Here is an 18,739-nt window from a genome sequence, read left to right on the forward strand (position 1 = left end):
AGGAGACGCGTTCTGTCTCCTAGAGATGAACGCGCTTTGGTGCGAAAAGTGCAAATCAATCCCAGAACAACAGCAAAGGACCTTGTGAAGATGCTGGAGGAAACAGGTACAAAAGTATCTATATCCACAGTAAAACGAGTCCTATATCGACATAACCTGAAAGGCCGCTCAGCAAGGAAGAAGCCACTGCTCCAAAACCGCCATAAAAAAACAGACTACGGTTTGCAACTGCACATGGGGACAAAGATTGTACTTTTTGGAGAAATGTCCTCTGGTCTGATGAAACAAAAATAGAACTGTTTGGCCATAATGACCATCGTTATGTTTGGAGGAAAAAGGGGGAAGCTTGCAAGCCGAAGAATAGCATCATGTTGTGGGGGGTGCTTTGCTGCAGAAGGGATTGGTGCACTTCACAAAATAGATGGCATTATGAGGCAGGCAAAGTATGTGGATATATTGAAGCAACATCTCAAGACATCAGTAAGGAAGTTAAAGCTTGGTTGCAAATGGGTCTTCCAAATGGACAATGACCCCAAGCATACTTCCAAAGTTGTGGCAAAATGGCCTAAGGACAACAAAGGTATTGGAGTGGCCATCACAAAGCCCTGACCTCAATCCTATAGAACATTTGTGGGCAGAACTGAAAATGCGTGTGCGAGCAAGGAGGCATCCAAACCTGACTCAGTTACACCAGCTCGGTCAGGAGGAATGGGCCAAAATTCACCCGACTTATTGTGGGAAGCTTGTGGAAGGCTATCTGAAACGTTTGACCCAAGTTAAACAATTTATAGGCAATGCTACCAAATACTAATTGAGTGTATGTAAACTTCTGACCCACTGGGAATGTGATGAAAGAAATAAAAGCTGAAATAAATCATTCTTTACTATTATTCTAACATTTCACATTCTTAAAATAAAGTAGTGATCCTAGCTGACGTAAGACAGGGAATTTTTACTAGGAATAAATGTCAGGAATTGTGAAAAACTGAGTTTTAATACGGAAAAGAGAACGGTCGCCCCTCTTTCTCTCTCTCTTTTTCTCTCTCTCTCTCTTTCTCTCTCTCTCTCTCTTTTATTCTCTCTCTCTCTCTCTCTCTCTCTCTCTCTCTCTCTCTCTCTCTCTCTTTCTCTCTCTCTCTCTCTCTCTCTCTCTCTCTTTTCTTCTCTCTCTCTCTCTTCTCCTCTCTCTCTCTCTCTCTTCCCTAGCTCAGCTGCTCTTCCTGTCCCCTAGGTGCCATAGGTGCACTCTTAATGAATGATAAAGGGCATTAGCCCAGTGGAAACAGAACATTAACTTTACCGCAGCCTCATTTGTAATAGAGAGAGAGAGAGAGGAGAGGAGGGGCGAGGGGGCGCAGGGGAGAGCGCAAGGGAATGGGAGTCACATTGGTTGGCATTTGCAGGTGCTTTGTCAGCAGTGACGTCTGCATGGAATGCCAGCTAGCTTCAATACCTTGTCTCCATGCAGTCACAAAAGCCTCCAGGGCCAGGCCGTGGCAGCCAAAACCAACTGTAAACAAACAGATAGTGTGTTGTGATGTGTTTAGTTTACAATGTGATGACGCCAACTGTCTTCTCATAATGTCGGGGGTACAGTGGAGTCACAGCTCAACAAAGCTGACTTAACAGTGTGTGCAGGATTTTGTTCCAGCCCTGCTCCAACACACCCGAAGTGAAGTGACGACCATGACGCGTTGATTTATTGAAACAAAAGCCAGCCTCCTCTGCAGCATAGTCCACTCCCTGCTCTGCACCACACACCTCTTGTCCAGTTAGTGACAGCGACAGTACCGAAGCATCCACACCCTCCATCCCTTCCCATACATCCCAAACACCAGTCGGTCTCTTTACAAAGCCCTCCATCTGTTCTCAAATCCCCCTAGCCCACAGCCCCCATGCAAATCAAGCCCTCTCCCCACAGATAAGGAGACTTGCAAATGTATTTAAACACAGGCAACCTAATACCAGGGCTTTTCATGTAATGCTGCTGGATTTGTGTCTGACTTAGGGATCCTGGGACGCATTAGGGGGACACACTGGATTTGTGTCTGACTTAGGGACCCTGGGACGCATTAGGGGGACACACTGGATTTGTCTGGTTATTATCTGGTGTCTGCGGATTGGTGTTTGTGTGTGTGTTTCTGTCTGCAAGGGGGGTTATTCATTCGTTGAGGCGATGAACACCTCTGTTTCAAGAATTGTGGGGTGTTGGTGTGGACAAGGAGACATCTGGCACTCCAGCAAGACAGGCATGAGGGAACACACACACACGCACGCACGCACGCACACACACACACACACACACACACACACACACACACACACACACACACACACACACACACACACACACACACACACACACACACACACACACACACACACACACACACACACACACACACACAAACACACACCTAAAGGCCCAGCCTCAGCTCTGTAGGGAGGAACAACAATGATGACAGATAACTGAGATGATCACTCAAACCATAACATCAACACGGCACTTCAGGTGGGAGTTAGTGTTATTAGGCAAGTCAGTTAAGAACAAATTCTTATTTACATCGGCCAAACCTGGACGACACTGGGCCAATTGTGCACCGCCCCCTGTGGAACTCCCAATCATAGCCAGTTGTGATACAGCCTGTATTTGAACCAGAGTGTCTGTAGTGATACCTCTAGTACTGAGACGCAGTGCCTTAGACCACTGCACCACTCAGGAGCCATTTTAGCTGAGTGTTAGATGGTGGGTTTGAATCATGATGTTCACCAGTTACCACCTTTCCCCCGCCCTTCTCCGAAAAAAACAAGTGTTTGGTCTCCATGGCGACCGAGCCGAGCGTAGCGAGTACCAGGATAAACAAAAGAAGAAAAGACAGAGCTTTTCTTTCTTCTTATCAGATCTAGGAAAACAAGACGCTCACCTCGGGTTTGTTTCCCTGGCAACAAAGGCTAGCAACACGTGTTTAGAGATAGAACTGGTGTTGTCAGGGAGCATGTCGCTGGAGGTGACCTGTAACCAATCAAGCGTCTCGGAAGGACAGGGCCCATGGGATGACATCACCATCCAGGAAGTAAGACGTCAGTCCTGCGGCTCGTCTGGAATACTGAAATCACATCCTGTTCCCTGTATAGTGCTCTACATTTGACAAGAGACTTATTGGGTGAACCACATAGGGGTCTGGTTAAAAGTAGTGCACTACATAGGGAATAGGATGTGATTTCTGACACAGGTGTGTCAGACAGGTGTTTCTGACACAGACTGTCAGAAATACATGAGTGGATAATAATTGAACAAAAAGCAAATGATAGAACATGTTTTGTTCTCAATGTCTCACCTGGCTACATAAAGGCTGAATACATTATGTGTTTAACATTAAAAAAAATATAGATTTTTCACACACACAACACAAAAAGAGCACCAACTAACAGAACAGACACAACAAACACAGTCAACAAGCAGAGAGGTATATTGCCAAGCAGGATTAGCCGGCTAACTTTGATTTAAAAAAAAGAAAAGAAAGAACTACTGACTATTGTTCATTAAGAAAGCTTAACTTAGATATGTCTTTTTGTCAGTTGTGTACATTTCTTAAGTAAAAATACTTGAAAGTACTAGTTAAGTAGTTTTTGGGGGTATCTGTATTTTTGACAACTTTTACATTCCTAAATAAGATTCCTAGACAACTCCACCACATTGCTAAATAATAAAATACTAATTACTCCATACATTTTTCCTGACACCCAAAAGTACTCTTTAGATTTTGAATGCTTATCCCTACTGCATCTCATCTGGCGGACTCACTAAACACATGCTTTGTTTGTAAATGATGTCTGATTTTCGGAGTGTGCCCGTGGCTAACTGTAAATTACAAAAAAAATCATTGTGCCGTCTGGTTTGCTGAATATATGGAATTTGAAATTAGTTTACTTTTTCTTTTGATACTTAAGTATATTTAAAACCAAATAATTGTAGACTTTTACTCAATGTAACGATGTGCGCTGAGAGTCAGGAAGCAAGTTCAGGGAGTGAGTGTTTTAATTAATAAACGCAACATAATACAAAACAAAAAACACGAACAACGAACTGACATGAAACTGAAACAGAAACAATAACGCCTGTGGAAGGAACCAAAGGGAGTGACACATGTAGGAAAGGTAATCAGGGAGGGGATGGAGTCCAGGTGAGTCTGACGATGCGCAGGTTCGCGTAACGATGGTGACAGGTGTGCGCCATAACGAGCAGCCTGGTGACCTAGAGGCCGGAGAGCGAGCACACGTGACACTCAAGTAGTAGTTTACTGGGTGAATTAAATTTTTACCTGAGTCATTTTCTATTAAGGTATCTTTACTTTTACTCAAGTATGACAATTGGATACTTTATCCACCACTGATTGGGTGTTGAGTCAATTAGACCTTGCCCATTTAAAGGTTATCTTTAAAAAAAAAATGCAACTAATATTAAAAGGCAAGTTAGCCTGCTAAGTAATTGATCTTGCTTTGTAGTACACCCCCCAGGTTGGATAATAGGGCAGCCTTCCCATTGTGGAGATCTATGCACGGTTGACTTGATATGAGACTGGGGTCAGATGGGAGAGAGAGAGGTGGAACACTGACTGGTTCAATGCACACTTTCTTCCCTTCCTTTATTGCAGCTGTTGCATAGCAACTGCGTTGGCAGAGGGTGTGGCGCGTGTGTGTGTGTGTGTGTGTGTGTGTGTGTGTGTGTGTGTGTGTGTGTGTGTGAGAGAGAGAGAGAGAGAGAGAGAGAGAGAGAGAGATAGAAAAAGAAGGAAAACGAGAGTGGGGGAGAGAGAGAGAGAAAACGAGAGTGGGAGAGAGAGAGAGAGAGAGAGAGAGAGAAAACGAGAGTGGGAGAGAAAGAGTTGGTGACAGAGAGAGAGAGAAAGGGAGAGAGAAAGGGAGAGAGGGAGAGTGAGCGAGAGATAGAAAAAGAGGGAAAACGAGTGGGAGAGAGAGAGAGAGATAGATAGAGGGAAAATGAGAAAAAGGGAGAGAGAGAGAAAGGGAGAGATATAGTGAGAGTGATGAAGAGAGAGCGTGAGAGAAAGAGGGAGAGAGAGAGAGGAGAGAGAGAAAGATTTATGGTGGTCTATGATGAGGTCTGTGGGTCTGTAATTAGTGCGTGTCCACAATGTGCACTGCAACACAAACAGGCTGGAGAAAACATGTCACACAGTGAGATACCCAATGTGTCTCAGAATATGATTACACAGGCAGAAACACACTCTGTTATCCCCTCTTGCGGTCCATTCCCTCTCTTCTCCCCTTCTCTCCTCTCCTCCTCTACATGGACTTGTCCACACACTCTGTGTGATACCCAGTCATCCTCTTCAGGTCCATAGACTCTGTGTCATACCCAGTGTATCAGACAATGAGTACATACAGTACAACTACCCAATTCTGTTCTCTCACTCTTCTTTCCTCTTCCTGTTCTCCTCTCTTCTTCCTGTACTTACTCTTCATTCCTCCTCCTGTTCTCCTCTCTTCTTCCTGTCCTCACACTTCTATCCTCTTCCGGATATCCTCACTTCTATCCTCTTCCTGTCCTCCTCTCTTCTTCCTATTCTCCTCTCCTCTTCCTGTTCTCCTCTCTTCTTCCTGTCCTTACTTTTTATTCATCTTCCTGTTCTCCTCTCCACTTCCTGTTCTCCACTTCCTGTTCTCCTCTATTCTTCCTGTCCTCACTTTTCTTTCCTCTTCCTGTTCTCCTCTCTTCTTCCTGTCCTCACCCTTCTTTCCTCTTTCCATCTTTTCTTTCTAGTCCGGAAACCGACTCTAAAATGTAGAAACGAGGAGCAGAAAATACACAAAGGCTTGATGAAAATAAGTAGCAGGAGTGCTTAAGGTATTCCAAAACAACCACAAGTGCTCTTGGAAGGGATTGAAAAGCAAAACAAATGTATATGATAACAACAAATAGGTGCTGCTAAGTGGCATAAAAAGTCCAGCCATCATGTGGGTTTGAAAGTTAAAATACATAAAGGTTTATTAAAGGCTTATTGAAGGAACCTGACCACAGGAGTAACTGTTTTCATTTAAACTGGAAGACAATACAGCACAGAAACTTTATGGTACGTTTTTTTTGGGGGGTGGGGGGAACTAAAACACAAACATAAAAACATACTTTCGTCATAGTAACGGACACGGTGATATTTACATGAATTGATGAAGTAGTTTTGTCTTTGGCAATATGAATACACGTCAATGAAATACAGAACGCACCTACTCCATATTACCAGATCAGCTGGAAGGTCATGCCATCAAGACTACCGGGTTGAAAAACAGGACACAGAAATGATCGGTAGCATGTTTTCACAGAACACTACCTGCCTCTTATTTACATAGAAACTACATGGGGACTTTCTTACTGTTTTGTTTCTTTGTTAACAACAACAGTGGTAATTGATATTTGTAACCACAAATTGCTCTCTGTTGTTTAAGTTATTAGTTGAAAACTAAGCACCATTAAGGATCTTTTAAAACCCAGCAGTTGCTGATTCTATCGGAATTTATTGACATAAGTGAGATAAAGTACCATGCAGTTTCCATGACGACCAGGTGAATAATGTACTGCAAATAAGTAGCCGGCAATCCATTGCGCTTTCTTCTCCTCATAAAACCCCTCCAAACAATAAACATGGAAGAAAAATAGATATAAAACAATCAAAAAACACGATGAAACAAATAAACACTTTTTTTTTTACTCATCAATAGATACATCACTATTTGCCTGGCTAGTATTGACAGTTTATTGATAATAATTCATATTTAAGTTTTTTTCCAGAACACTTCAAACGTTGTGGCACCTGAAGGATTGTGAGTGTTAGACTTTAGGCAGGCAGTATCCCACAAACAATAACGTATCTTTAGTAATATACGTATATCTTTAGTAATATATTATCAGTGGAAGACACATTTACACATCACCTCAACTTAATGAAGGGAAAATAAGGGATGTTTCAACTGATACCCTGTTGTCCATATAGTGCACTACTTTGACAACAGCCTCATTGGGTTAGTTAGCTCTGGTCAAACGGAGTGCATTATGGGATAACGGGTGTTATATTCAACTAAAAAGGCTACACAAAAAAATGAGCATGTTCTGGAAATTAAACCCATTCCAAGGAGCCAATGCCCAGCGTGTAGTGTGGTAGGTTCCAAGAACAAGGACTAGGACGGTCCGACGGGTATCTGACGGAAATGCAACAGCACACTGGCAATGTTTGATGTGTTAACATATGTTTGTAAATCTATTTCAGGTAGATATGGAATTATTAAAGCCTTTGGCACTGAAATTAATCTTTCATTTAATATCTTAGTGCAATCTGGTGAGATAATGTAAAAATACGCACTATATAGTTTGTATTTATCTAGCAGTCATATTTTCTTAGTTTCCTTTGAGTTATTACATGTCCAACGAGTCTATAGTAGCCTGCGTAATACTGACAACAAGACCTGAAGAGCTACAATACATAAAATAACAACATAAAAACACTTTGGTAAACTCCTATTTCATTAAAAAAAGAAGGGGAAAAAAGGAAGACATTGAAATATCAAAGACGTCTAAAACCTTAGAAAATAAAGAAGCGATGGAAGAACAGGCACAGAGAAGGAGGGGTGAGGGAACAGACGGCTAACACTCACTACCACCTAACCTCACTTTTAATCACACGGGCTCCAACATTCACCTGTCAGGGAGAACCCATCAGACAACAGAGGTCATTATACGTCCATGCCGGAGAAGACAGAGGACGTTTGGTCCTTTTAATCAAGAAATAACTCATCTTCATGCCAAGAAGGTCTGACAGTTGTGTCCTTTCTAACATGTCCATCTAGTGACTACAAACAAACATTGGGACAGTTTTATCCACTATGGATGAAGGAAGTTATCATCCACCAATGGGAGGAGAGAGAGGTACCGTCATATTGCAGACAGAGATTTGCCCAACAGACCAGCTTTTTGTCCCCTGAATAAGGTTGTTTTACTGTATGAAAGCCCAAGTTAAAACAAGGTTGAGTGAGGATGACAAGGACGGAACCATCAAAATCAAAAAGACAAGACCAAACAACAGAGAAGGAGTCCACACCTATGGGCGCAGAACTTCCAGGCAGAACCTTTTTGTTCGCTAGGATACTTATATGAAAATAATTCATGCTTCATGCTAAATACATTATTTACCTTACATGATCTTTGTATGAATATAAAACATTTTTTCGCTTTTTCATTACAGAACCCATACAACACGATTTGGAGAAAAAAATCATGCTGGCTACATTGCTTAAATTAAGAAACAAATCCAAAACTCTAGTTTAACTTTTTATACAGTGTTATCCTGACTGGATGAAATTGCTTTATTACGTCATGAGGGTAGGTTAGTAAACACAAACAAACAAAAAAATAAACAGCTCCACAGTCATCATTGTTCTTCTCACATGAAATAAAATGTGGCAGGTTTCGCAGCATCATTTCCCATCCAACACATGAAGGTGATCAGGTGTTTGTGCCACGGGGAGAATATCACTATAACGTATCACTGGAGTATATCTCAGTTATTCATGTTGATTGCTTTCATAAAAGGACGCAGGCAATTTTGAGGTTCTCTCAACATATTTTCAGTTATTTTACTCTCTGATAAGCGCTAGCCAGACTATTAGTTTATGGCTTTTACCAAACTCAATTAGCTTACTTTAAGAGAAGACGACATCAGAAAACAACAAACCCTTCCTTCATCCCACTTGTACCAGCGAACGTCACCTCACTACAGTCCTACAGTCAACCTTTAAGGGGAAAACAACACTGTTCCCGCTGCCTTGGCATGCTAGCTAGCGCCAGTGGCTAAATGTGATTAGCAGTCAGAAAGACAGTTAGCTAAGGAAGTAATACCATTATCAGTGGGCTGACCAATAATTCATATTTGGCACTGTTCCAACACTGACACGCAAAGGAAGGACATACAAAAACTGGCTACCCAGTGTCTTTTCTATGGGCTTAGCTAGGCTAGGCTAACTGATGAGTATATTTTCTATGAGCTTGGCTAGGCTAGGCTAACTGATGAGTATATTTTCCATGGGCTTAGCTAGGCTAGGCTAACTGATGAGTATATTTTCTATGAGCTTGGCTAGGCTAATGGTCACTAAGCTAACAGCATCACATAATTTAATGTCCAAAAAATATCTGGGGAAGCTTCTTCGCACACAGACAAGACAGAGTTTGGCAAACTAGGTTTTAAATATATATTTTTAAATAGCTGATATATTAGCACCATTTTTTTCGAAAGTCTGATGCTGAACAAAGGGGATATACCTGCGTTACTTCAGCATATACCTGTGTTATTTCAGTGACCTAGTTGACTAATATAACATTGCTTTAGCCAGTATAGCATGTGTATTTGTGCTTGTTTATTGTGACATATTGAGGTATATGGTCACATCCTAACAGGAATATGCAGGCCATAGACATCAATCTATCTCAAGTTAAGATCTGACCCTGAATACTTACTTTATTACATTTTAATGATCTATATCACTGTAAAAACAAAATAGTCAGTGATAAGCACTCCATAGGAACTTTGTACCAGGAAATTCCACAGAAATAACAAGTGTATGAGCCTGCTGAAATGTATTATATAGTGTTAGCTGTGTCTGATGAGCCTGTAAAGGGCAATAGTTTGGGATTGGGGTACATTTTGAAATGAATAACAATTTGATCCCCTATTCTATTCATACATCCAAGCCAATCCATGGATGGGGCAGTTTTCCAAAAAGGTAATTTTGTTTCTCATTCGTGTTACTTTCAGCCAACAGAAACCTGCTAACTTAGTTGAATATCAGAAAAAGTTTTGTCTATGGCTTTAATATCCTTTAAACAAATAAAAAACATATTTTTTGCAACCTTCAAAAACATTAACTTTAAAGATAGCAAAACAAAGTGATTGATTTTGATATTGCCACAAATCTTTCAGAATTCACCTGATGTCCTGGAAAAAAGAAAGTGTACATTTCTATATTAAAAGTGATGTTTCGTATTTCCGTTTCTCTCTCTTATTTTTGTTCTTTTAAAATCTTCACTCTCTCAGGTTAGTCTCTCTCTCTCTCTCTCTCTTTCTTTCTCAGTCTTTCTGTGATCAGTTTTTTGTGGGTTCTTTCTGTTCTTTCTGGCCCTTGGCGGTTCTGTTGGTGATATTGTTCAAGCAGGCCCGGACGCCCGCCAGGTGGAGCAGCGAACCCGCTGCCTCCTTCATCTCCTCGTCATCACTCTCTGGCGGCTTCTCTGTGCGCCGTTTCTTTAGCGGGAGGGTGTCGCCCATCCGCTGCTTGGCTTTCAGGAAGTGATACCGCTTCTTGTTGTGCTGCTGGCTGGAAGGGGTGGAGTCTATCGTGTCTATAGGCCAATCGCGCGGCTCCTCCTTCTTGATCTCCAGCTGGATCTTGCTCTTGTCGTCTTCGTCGTCAAAGTCTGAATCGTTGGCGACGTCCCGGGCAATTGGGCCGTTGCTGCGGAGACTGGAGTCGCTGGTGTAGTCGCTGCCATCATCCGATTGGTTGGTGCTGTAGGTGTGGTCTTCCTTGGGGTCGCTGCTGACCAATGGGGAGTCACAGGGGGGATTGCTGTCGCTACGCTTCCGACAGCCTCCGGACAGCACTGATCTGGAGAGAGACAGAGACACAAGTTAGATACACTTACATAAACACACATACACACACAAACACTGAAACAGACAGCAGACACAAGTTAGATACACTTACATAAACACACATACACACACAAACACTGAAACAGACAGCAGACACAAGTTAGATACACTTACATAAACACACATACACACACAAACACTGAAACAGACAGCAGACACAAGTTAGATACACTTACATAAACACACATACACACACACACACATACACACACACACGCACACACACACACATACATACACATACAAACACTGAAACAGACAGCGGACACAACAGATACACTTACATAAACACACATACACACACACACACTGAAACAGACAGCGTACACAACAGATACACTTACATAAACACACATACACACACACACACATACACACACACACGCACACACACACACATACATACACACACACACACTGAAACAGACAGCGGACACAACAGATACACTAACTAACGCAAACATTACACACTTCACAGCTCCCTGCATTTGACTCATGTCGTTAGCATGTTTACACGCACATGCACACACACACACACACATACACACACAGGAGCTTCAGTGAAGAGGCTACATCAGAAGCACAGAACAGTGCTAGCTGTGACTGCTACCTCTAATCAGTGAGACATCAGCTAATTCCACTTCTGAATGGCCCCTTCAGAGACTAGAGTACGGAGCTAAAGAGCTAATGCTATATGGCTGATGATTCTAATGGAGTTAGCCCTACGTCCTGCCATCAGGTAGATGAGGAGAGGAGTGTAGTGGTGTCTCTCGGCTGATGATTCTAATGGAGTTAGCCCTACGTCCTGCCATCAGGTAGATGAGGAGAGGAGTGTAGTGGTGTCTCTCGGCTGATGATTCTAATGGAGTTAGCCCTACGTCCTGCCATCAGGTAGATGAGGAGAGGAGTGTAGTGGTGTCTCTCGGCTGATGATTCTAATGGAGTTAGCCCTACGTCCTGCCATCAGGTAGATGAGGAGAGGAGTGTAGTGGTGTCTCTCGGCTGATGATTCTAATGGAGTTAGCCCTACGTCCTGCCATCAGGTAGATGAGGAGAGGAGTGTAGTGGTGTCTCTCGGCTGATGATTCTAATGGAGTTAGCCCTATGTCCTGCCATCAGGTAGATGAGGAGAGGAGTGTATGTAGTGTCTCTTGGCTGATGATTCTAATGGAGTTAGCCCTACGTCCTGCCATCAGGTAGATGAGGAGAGGAGTGTATGTAGTGTCTCTTGGCTGATGATTCTAATGGAGTTAGCCCTACGTCCTGCCATCAGGTAGATGAGGAGAGGAGTGTATGTAGTGTCTCTCGGCTGATGATTCTAATGGAGTTAGCCCTACGTCCTGCCATCAGGTAGATGAGGAGAGGAGTGTAGTGGTGTCTCTTGGCTGATGATTCTAATGGAGTTAGCCCTACGTCCTGCCATCAGGTAGATGAGGAGAGGAGTGTAGTGGTGTCTCTCGGCTGATGATTCTAATGGAGTTAGCCCTATGTCCTGCCATCAGGTAGATGAGGAGAGGAGTGTATGTAGTGTCTCTTGGCTGATGATTCTAATGGAGTTAGCCCTACGTCATGCCATCAGCTAGATGAGGAGAGGAGTGTAGTGGTGTCTCTTGGCTGATGATTCTAATGGAGTTATCCCTACGTCCTGCCATCAGGTAGATGAGGAGAGGAGTGTATGTAGTGTCTCTTGGCTGATGATTCTAATGGAGTTAGCCCTACGTCCTGCCATCAGCTAGATGAGGAGAGGAGTGTAGTGGTGTCTCTCGGCTGATGATTCTAATGGAGTTAGCCCTACGTCCTGCCATCAGGTAGATGAGGAGAGGAGTGTATGTAGTGTCTCTCGGCTGATGATTCTAATGGAGTTAGCCCTACGTCCTGCCATCAGCTAGATGAGGAGAGGAGTGTAGTGGTGTCTCTCGGCTGATGATTCTAATGGAGTTAGCCCTACGTCCTGCCATCAGGTAGATGAGGAGAGGAGTGTAGTGGTGTCTCTCGGCTGATGATTCTAATGGAGTTAGCCCTACGTCCTGCCATCAGGTAGATGAGGAGAGGAGTGTAGTGGTGTCTCTTGGCTGATGATTCTAATGGAGTTAGCCCTACGTCCTGCCATCAGGTAGATGAGGAGAGGAGTGTATGTAGTGTCTCTCGGCTGATGATTCTAATGGAGTTAGCCCTACGTCCTGCCATCAGGTAGATGAGGAGAGGAGTGTATGTAGTGTCTCTCGGCTGATGATTCTAATGGAGTTAGCCCTACGTCCTGCCATCAGGTAGATGAGGAGAGGAGTGTATGTAGTGTCTCTCGGCTGATGATTCTAATGGAGTTAGCCCTACGTCCTGCCATCAGGTAGATGAGGAGAGGAGTGTAGTGGTGTCTCTTGGCTGATGATTCTAATGGAGTTAGCCCTACGTCCTGCCATCAGGTAGATGAGGAGAGGAGTGTAGTGGTGTCTCTCGGCTGATGATTCTAATGGAGTTAGCCCTACGTCCTGCCATCAGGTAGATGAGGAGAGGAGTGTATGTAGTGTCTCTTGGCTGATGATTCTAATGGAGTTAGCCCTACGTCCTGCCATCAGGTAGATGAGGAGAGGAGTGTAGTGGTGTCTCTTGGCTGATGATTCTAATGGAGTTAGCCCTACGTCCTGCCATCAGGTAGATGAGGAGAGGAGTGTATGTAGTGTCTCTCGGCTGATGATTCTAATGGAGTTAGCCCTACGTCCTGCCATCAGGTAGATGAGGAGAGGAGTGTAGTGGTGTCTCTCGGCTGATGATTCTAATGGAGTTAGCCCTACGTCCTGCCATCAGGTAGATGAGGAGAGGAGTGTATGTAGTGTCTCTCGGGTGTATGTAGTGTCTCTCGGCTGATGATTCTAATGGAGTTAGCCCTACGTCCTGCCATCAGGTAGATGAGGAGAGGAGTGTAGTGGTGTCTCTCGGCTGATGATTCTAATGGAGTTAGCCCTACGTCCTGCCATCAGGTAGATGAGGAGAGGAGTGTATGTAGTGTCTCTCGGCTGATGATTCTAATGAAGTTAGCCCTACGTCCTGCCATCAGGTAGATGTGAGAATCTATCACGCAAAGTATCACAACACTCTGCATGTTTGCAACGGCTGTGAATTCAATATAAAACCTGTGACAATTCAATTCCCCCCCCCCCCCCCCCCCCCCTTGGGGATCAAGGAAGTACCATTCAATTCGAGTCGATTCACTTTGTGTGACAGGCTGACAGCACTACAAATGCTACATTGGTGATTATCAGTGTATGTACACAATAAAATACAAAACCACAGTCGTGGGAAGCACAAATCCACCAGAAAGAGTTACATTCCTCCACAAATAAGTCCCCAATCAATACCTTAAATTACCAGAATGTCACCAGAACATCAAGATGAAATGTATTTAGAATTTTGTTCCAGCAATGTGGTGCATTAAAACTAAAAGCAGATTTATCTAGATCGGTGGAGACCCTAGGAACCTCAAGAGTTAACCAGCCCTGTCAACGGATTAGGCAACTCAGGTGTCTATACTTCAACAGCAGTGGCGGCCAGTGCTGTTTAAGATGAGGGAGGATGATTATTTCTAACATGAACATGACCTTTTTTCTTTTACAGCATATTGGATGACTCTCATTCGTATTCCATTCACCCAGCTCAATGTAACATCGATAGGTTTAGGCTACTACATGATACTAGAATGTTCCCTGTACCCATCATGAGGTTGCTACAATCTAGCATATGAAAGAGCGTTTACAACGTAGGTGCTCAGGTTGAAAGAATTGTAAGTAATCAAGGTGACAGAAAGTGAAACATTCAACACTGCCTTGCACACTCTTGTCTGCATCTACAGTACCAGTCAACATTTTGGACACACCTACTCATTCAAAGGTTTTTAAACATTATATAAAGTGGCATTGTTTAAAGTGACTAGTGATACATTTATTACATCCAATTATTAATTATTAAAGTGGCTAGAGATAATTAGTCGGCCCCTGTGGATTTCTTTATTGTCTATTTGCTAGCAAAGCATCCAGGACTTATTTATGTAAACAACCCGAAAAGAAAAGCTTTGACGATCATTCAGCAAGTTTCCCCTATCAGCATCCAGCCCAAAACCATTGTGAAAAGGCTTAGAAGTTCTTTCAAAGAGATAGCCCGCTGAAATACAATGGTGATTAGATGTATCAATGCTGGAATGTTTTTTTCCGTAATGAGGCCAGTGTCTGAATGAATATGTTGTGGCAGAGAGGAGGAAGTAGAACCCTTCAGGGATTTGTCTCTTTGTGATGACACAAGGCTCAGATCTTTGTATTCACACATCTCTAACACAAACAACAGGGCAGTGGTGTAAAGTACTTTAAGAAAACTACTTTAAAGTACTACTTAAGTCGTTTTTTTGGAGTATCTGTACTTTACTTTACTATTTATATTTTTGACAACTTTTACTTTTACTTCACTACATTCCTCATGAAAATAATGTACTTTTTACTCCATACAGTTTCCCTCAAACCCAAAAGTACATTTAAAGGCTTAGCAGGACAGGAAAGTGGTCCAATTCACACACTTATCAAGAGAACATCCCTGATCATCTCTACTGCCTCTCATCTGGCGGACTCACTAAACACAAAAACACAAATGCTTCGTGTAAATTATGTGTTGAAGTGTGCCCCCAGCTATCCGTACATTTCAATTAAAAAAAGTGCCGTATGGTTTGCTTAATAAAATACATTTGATATGATTTATACATTTTCTTTTGATACTTAAGTACATTTTAGCAATTATATTTACTTTTGATACATTAAGCATCGAAAACAAAATTCTCCTAGACTTTTACTCAAGTAGTAATAGTTTACTGGGTGACTCACTTTTACTTGAGTCATTTTCTCTTTAGGTATCTTTACTTTTACTACAGTATGGCATTAAGACACTTTTTCCACCACTGCAACAGGGCAATGGTAACTAATGTCTTCGGTGAAGACACCAACAGAAACATGTTTCTCTGGCGTATTCATAACATCATAACATCATAACATTATAACATCATAACATCATAACATTATAACATCATAACATCATAACATCATAACATCATAACATCATAACATTATAACATCATAACATCATAACATCATAACATTATAACATCATAACATCATAACATTATAACATCATAACATCATAACATTATAACATTATAACATCATAACATTATAACATTATAACATTATAACATCATAACATCATAACATCATAACATTATAACATCATAACATTATAACATTATAACATCATAACATCATAACATCATAACATCATAACATTATAACATCATAACATCATAACATCATAACATTATAACATTATAACATCATAACATCATAACATCATAACATCATAACATTATAACATTATAACATCATAACATCATAACATCATAACATCATAACATTATAACATCATAACATTATAACATCATAACATCATAACATCATGACATTATAACATCATAACATCATAACATCATAACATCATAACATTATAACATCATAACATCATAACATCATAACATTATAACATCATAACATCATAACATTATAACATCATAACATCATAACATCATAACATCATAACATTATAACATTATAACATTATAACATTATAACATCATAACATTATAACATCATAACATCATAACATTATAACATCATAACATTATAACATTATAACATCATAACATTATAACATTATAACATCATAACATCATAACATTATAACATCATAACATCATAACATCATAACATTATAACATCATAACATTATAACATCATAACATCATAACATTATAACATTATAACATCATAACATTATAACATTATAACATCATAACATTATAACATCATAACATTATAACATTATAACATCATAACATTATAACATCATAACATTATAACATTATAACATTATAACATCATAACATTATAACATTATAACATCATAACATTATAACATCATAACATTATAACATTATAACATCATAACATTATAACATCATAACATTATAACATCATAACATTATAACATTATAACATCATAACATCTTCATGAATTGTTCTGACTGCTATATGACTACCGTGAGTGCCAGAGATTTGAGGGGGGGTTAACGGGGGGGTTAATGGTGAAGAGGTTGTTCGTTCCTTGTTCGTTCGGCGTTCGAAGTCACCGACCTTCTAGCCATCGCTGATCCTCTTTTCATTTTCCATTGGTTTTGTCTTGTCTTTCATCACACCTGGTTCCAATCCCATCAATTACATGTTGTGTATTTAACCCTCTGTTCCCCCTCATGTCCTTGTCGGTGATTGTTTGTTGTAAGTGCTTGTGCACGTCTGTCCTGGTGTGCGTTGGGTTATGTTACCCATTTATTGTATTATTCTGTTTTCCGGTGGGTTTTGTTAATAACCCGCCCTGTTGGAAACACAGTTATTTCTCTCCTGCGTCTGACTTCTCTGCCGCCAGTTCCCCTTACACATACAGATTGTTTTAGTTCATAACATACCGTTCTTTCCTATAAAGGTATAGTTGACCTAGGTAAAGTCGTACATACACTGAAACTTTATTTAAAAGTGAACTATCGCTTTAAGTCTTGTCATTCTCCCAGTTAAGATGTTCCCTCCGTCAGTCTGCATCATGTCGTGCAGCTTCCTCACTAACTGGTGTTGTTAAAAGCCAAGCTCTGAGTGTCTCTGGCCATCTTGTCCTCTCTGTGCATTTAAACCTCATGAATTAAAGTAGGAGCACAGCAGGCTTAGACAACTCCTATCTATTATCCATGTCTAAATCCTCAGTCAGTCAGTCAGTCAGTCTCTCTGCCCTGAGTGTGTGTATTTGTTTATAAGTGTGTGTGTGAGGGGGGGGGTGTCTGTGTGTGTGTGTGTGTGTGTGTGTGTGTGTGTGTGTGTGTGTGTGTGTGTGTGTGTGTGTGTGTGTGTGTGTGTGTGTGCGTGCGTGTGTCTGCGTGTGTGTGTGTGTGTGTGTGTGAAAGACAGAAACAATAGAAGGTAAGAGTACCTGTTTATGTGTGTATTCTGTGTTTGTACTTTGTCAAAGCACACCACTGTGTGGTAATACAGTTTTTACTGAGCTATCATGTTGAAGTGTTGTGATGGTTTGTGTGTAGCTGTCAGTTGTGTCCCTACCCACCACTTATCCCGGGGTACAATTTGATCTGTAGCATCCGGTAAAACATAGCTCAGCTGGACCACTGTGTTAAACATAGCTCAGCTGGACCACTGTGTTAAACAGAGCTCAGCTGGACCACTGTGTTAAACAGAGCTCAGCTGGACCACTGTGTTAAACAGAGCTCAGCTGGACCACTGTGTTAAACAGAGCTCAGCTGGACCACTGTGTTAAACAGAGCTCAGCTGGACCACTGTGTTAAACAGAGCTCAGCTGGACCACTGTGTTAAACAGAGCTCAGCTGGACCACTGTGTTAAACAGAGCTCAGCTGGACCACTGTGTTAAACAGAGCTCAGCTGGACCACTGTGTTAAACAGAGCTCAGCTGGACCACTGTGTTAAACAGAGCTCAGCTGGACCACTGTGTTAAACAGAGCTCAGCTGGACCACTGTGTTAAACAGAGCTCAGCTGGACCACTGTGTTAAACAGAGCTCAGCTGGACCACTGTGTTAAACAGAGCTCAGCTGGACCACTGTGTTAAACAGAGCTCAGCTGGACCACTGTGTTAAACAGAGCTCAGCTGGACCACTGTGTTAAACAGAGCTCAGCTGGACCACTGTGTTAAACAGAGCTCAGCTGGACCACTGTGTTAAACAGAGCTCAGCTGGACCACTGTGTTAAACAGAGCTCAGCTGGACCACTGTGTTAAACAGAGCTCAGCTGGACCACTGTGTTAAACAGAGCTCAGCTGGACCACTGTGTTAAACAGAGCTCAGCTGGACCACTGTGTTAAACAGAGCTCAGCTGGACCACTGTGTTAAACAGAGCTCAGCTGGACCACTGTGTTAAACAG

The 18,739-nt window shown here is 41.8% G+C and overlaps 1 protein-coding gene across 1 annotated transcript in view; it reads right to left on the bottom strand.

Moving 5' to 3' along the window:
• Positions 1 to 10,139: 10,139 nt before the first annotated feature.
• LOC139563585 (forkhead box protein N3-like) overlaps positions 10,140 to 18,739 on the bottom strand; it is a 9,341-nt gene continuing 741 nt past the window's right edge. Inside the window, exon 2 of the mRNA XM_071382369.1 lies at positions 10,140 to 10,671. Within this exon, the coding sequence (XP_071238470.1) occupies positions 10,149 to 10,671 (523 nt within the window). The 3' untranslated portion in view covers positions 10,140 to 10,148. The remainder of the gene's footprint in view (positions 10,672 to 18,739) is intronic.

Source organism: Salvelinus alpinus, chromosome 34 (assembly GCF_045679555.1).
Source record: "Salvelinus alpinus chromosome 34, SLU_Salpinus.1, whole genome shotgun sequence".
Lineage (NCBI taxonomy): Eukaryota > Metazoa > Chordata > Actinopteri > Salmoniformes > Salmonidae > Salvelinus > Salvelinus alpinus.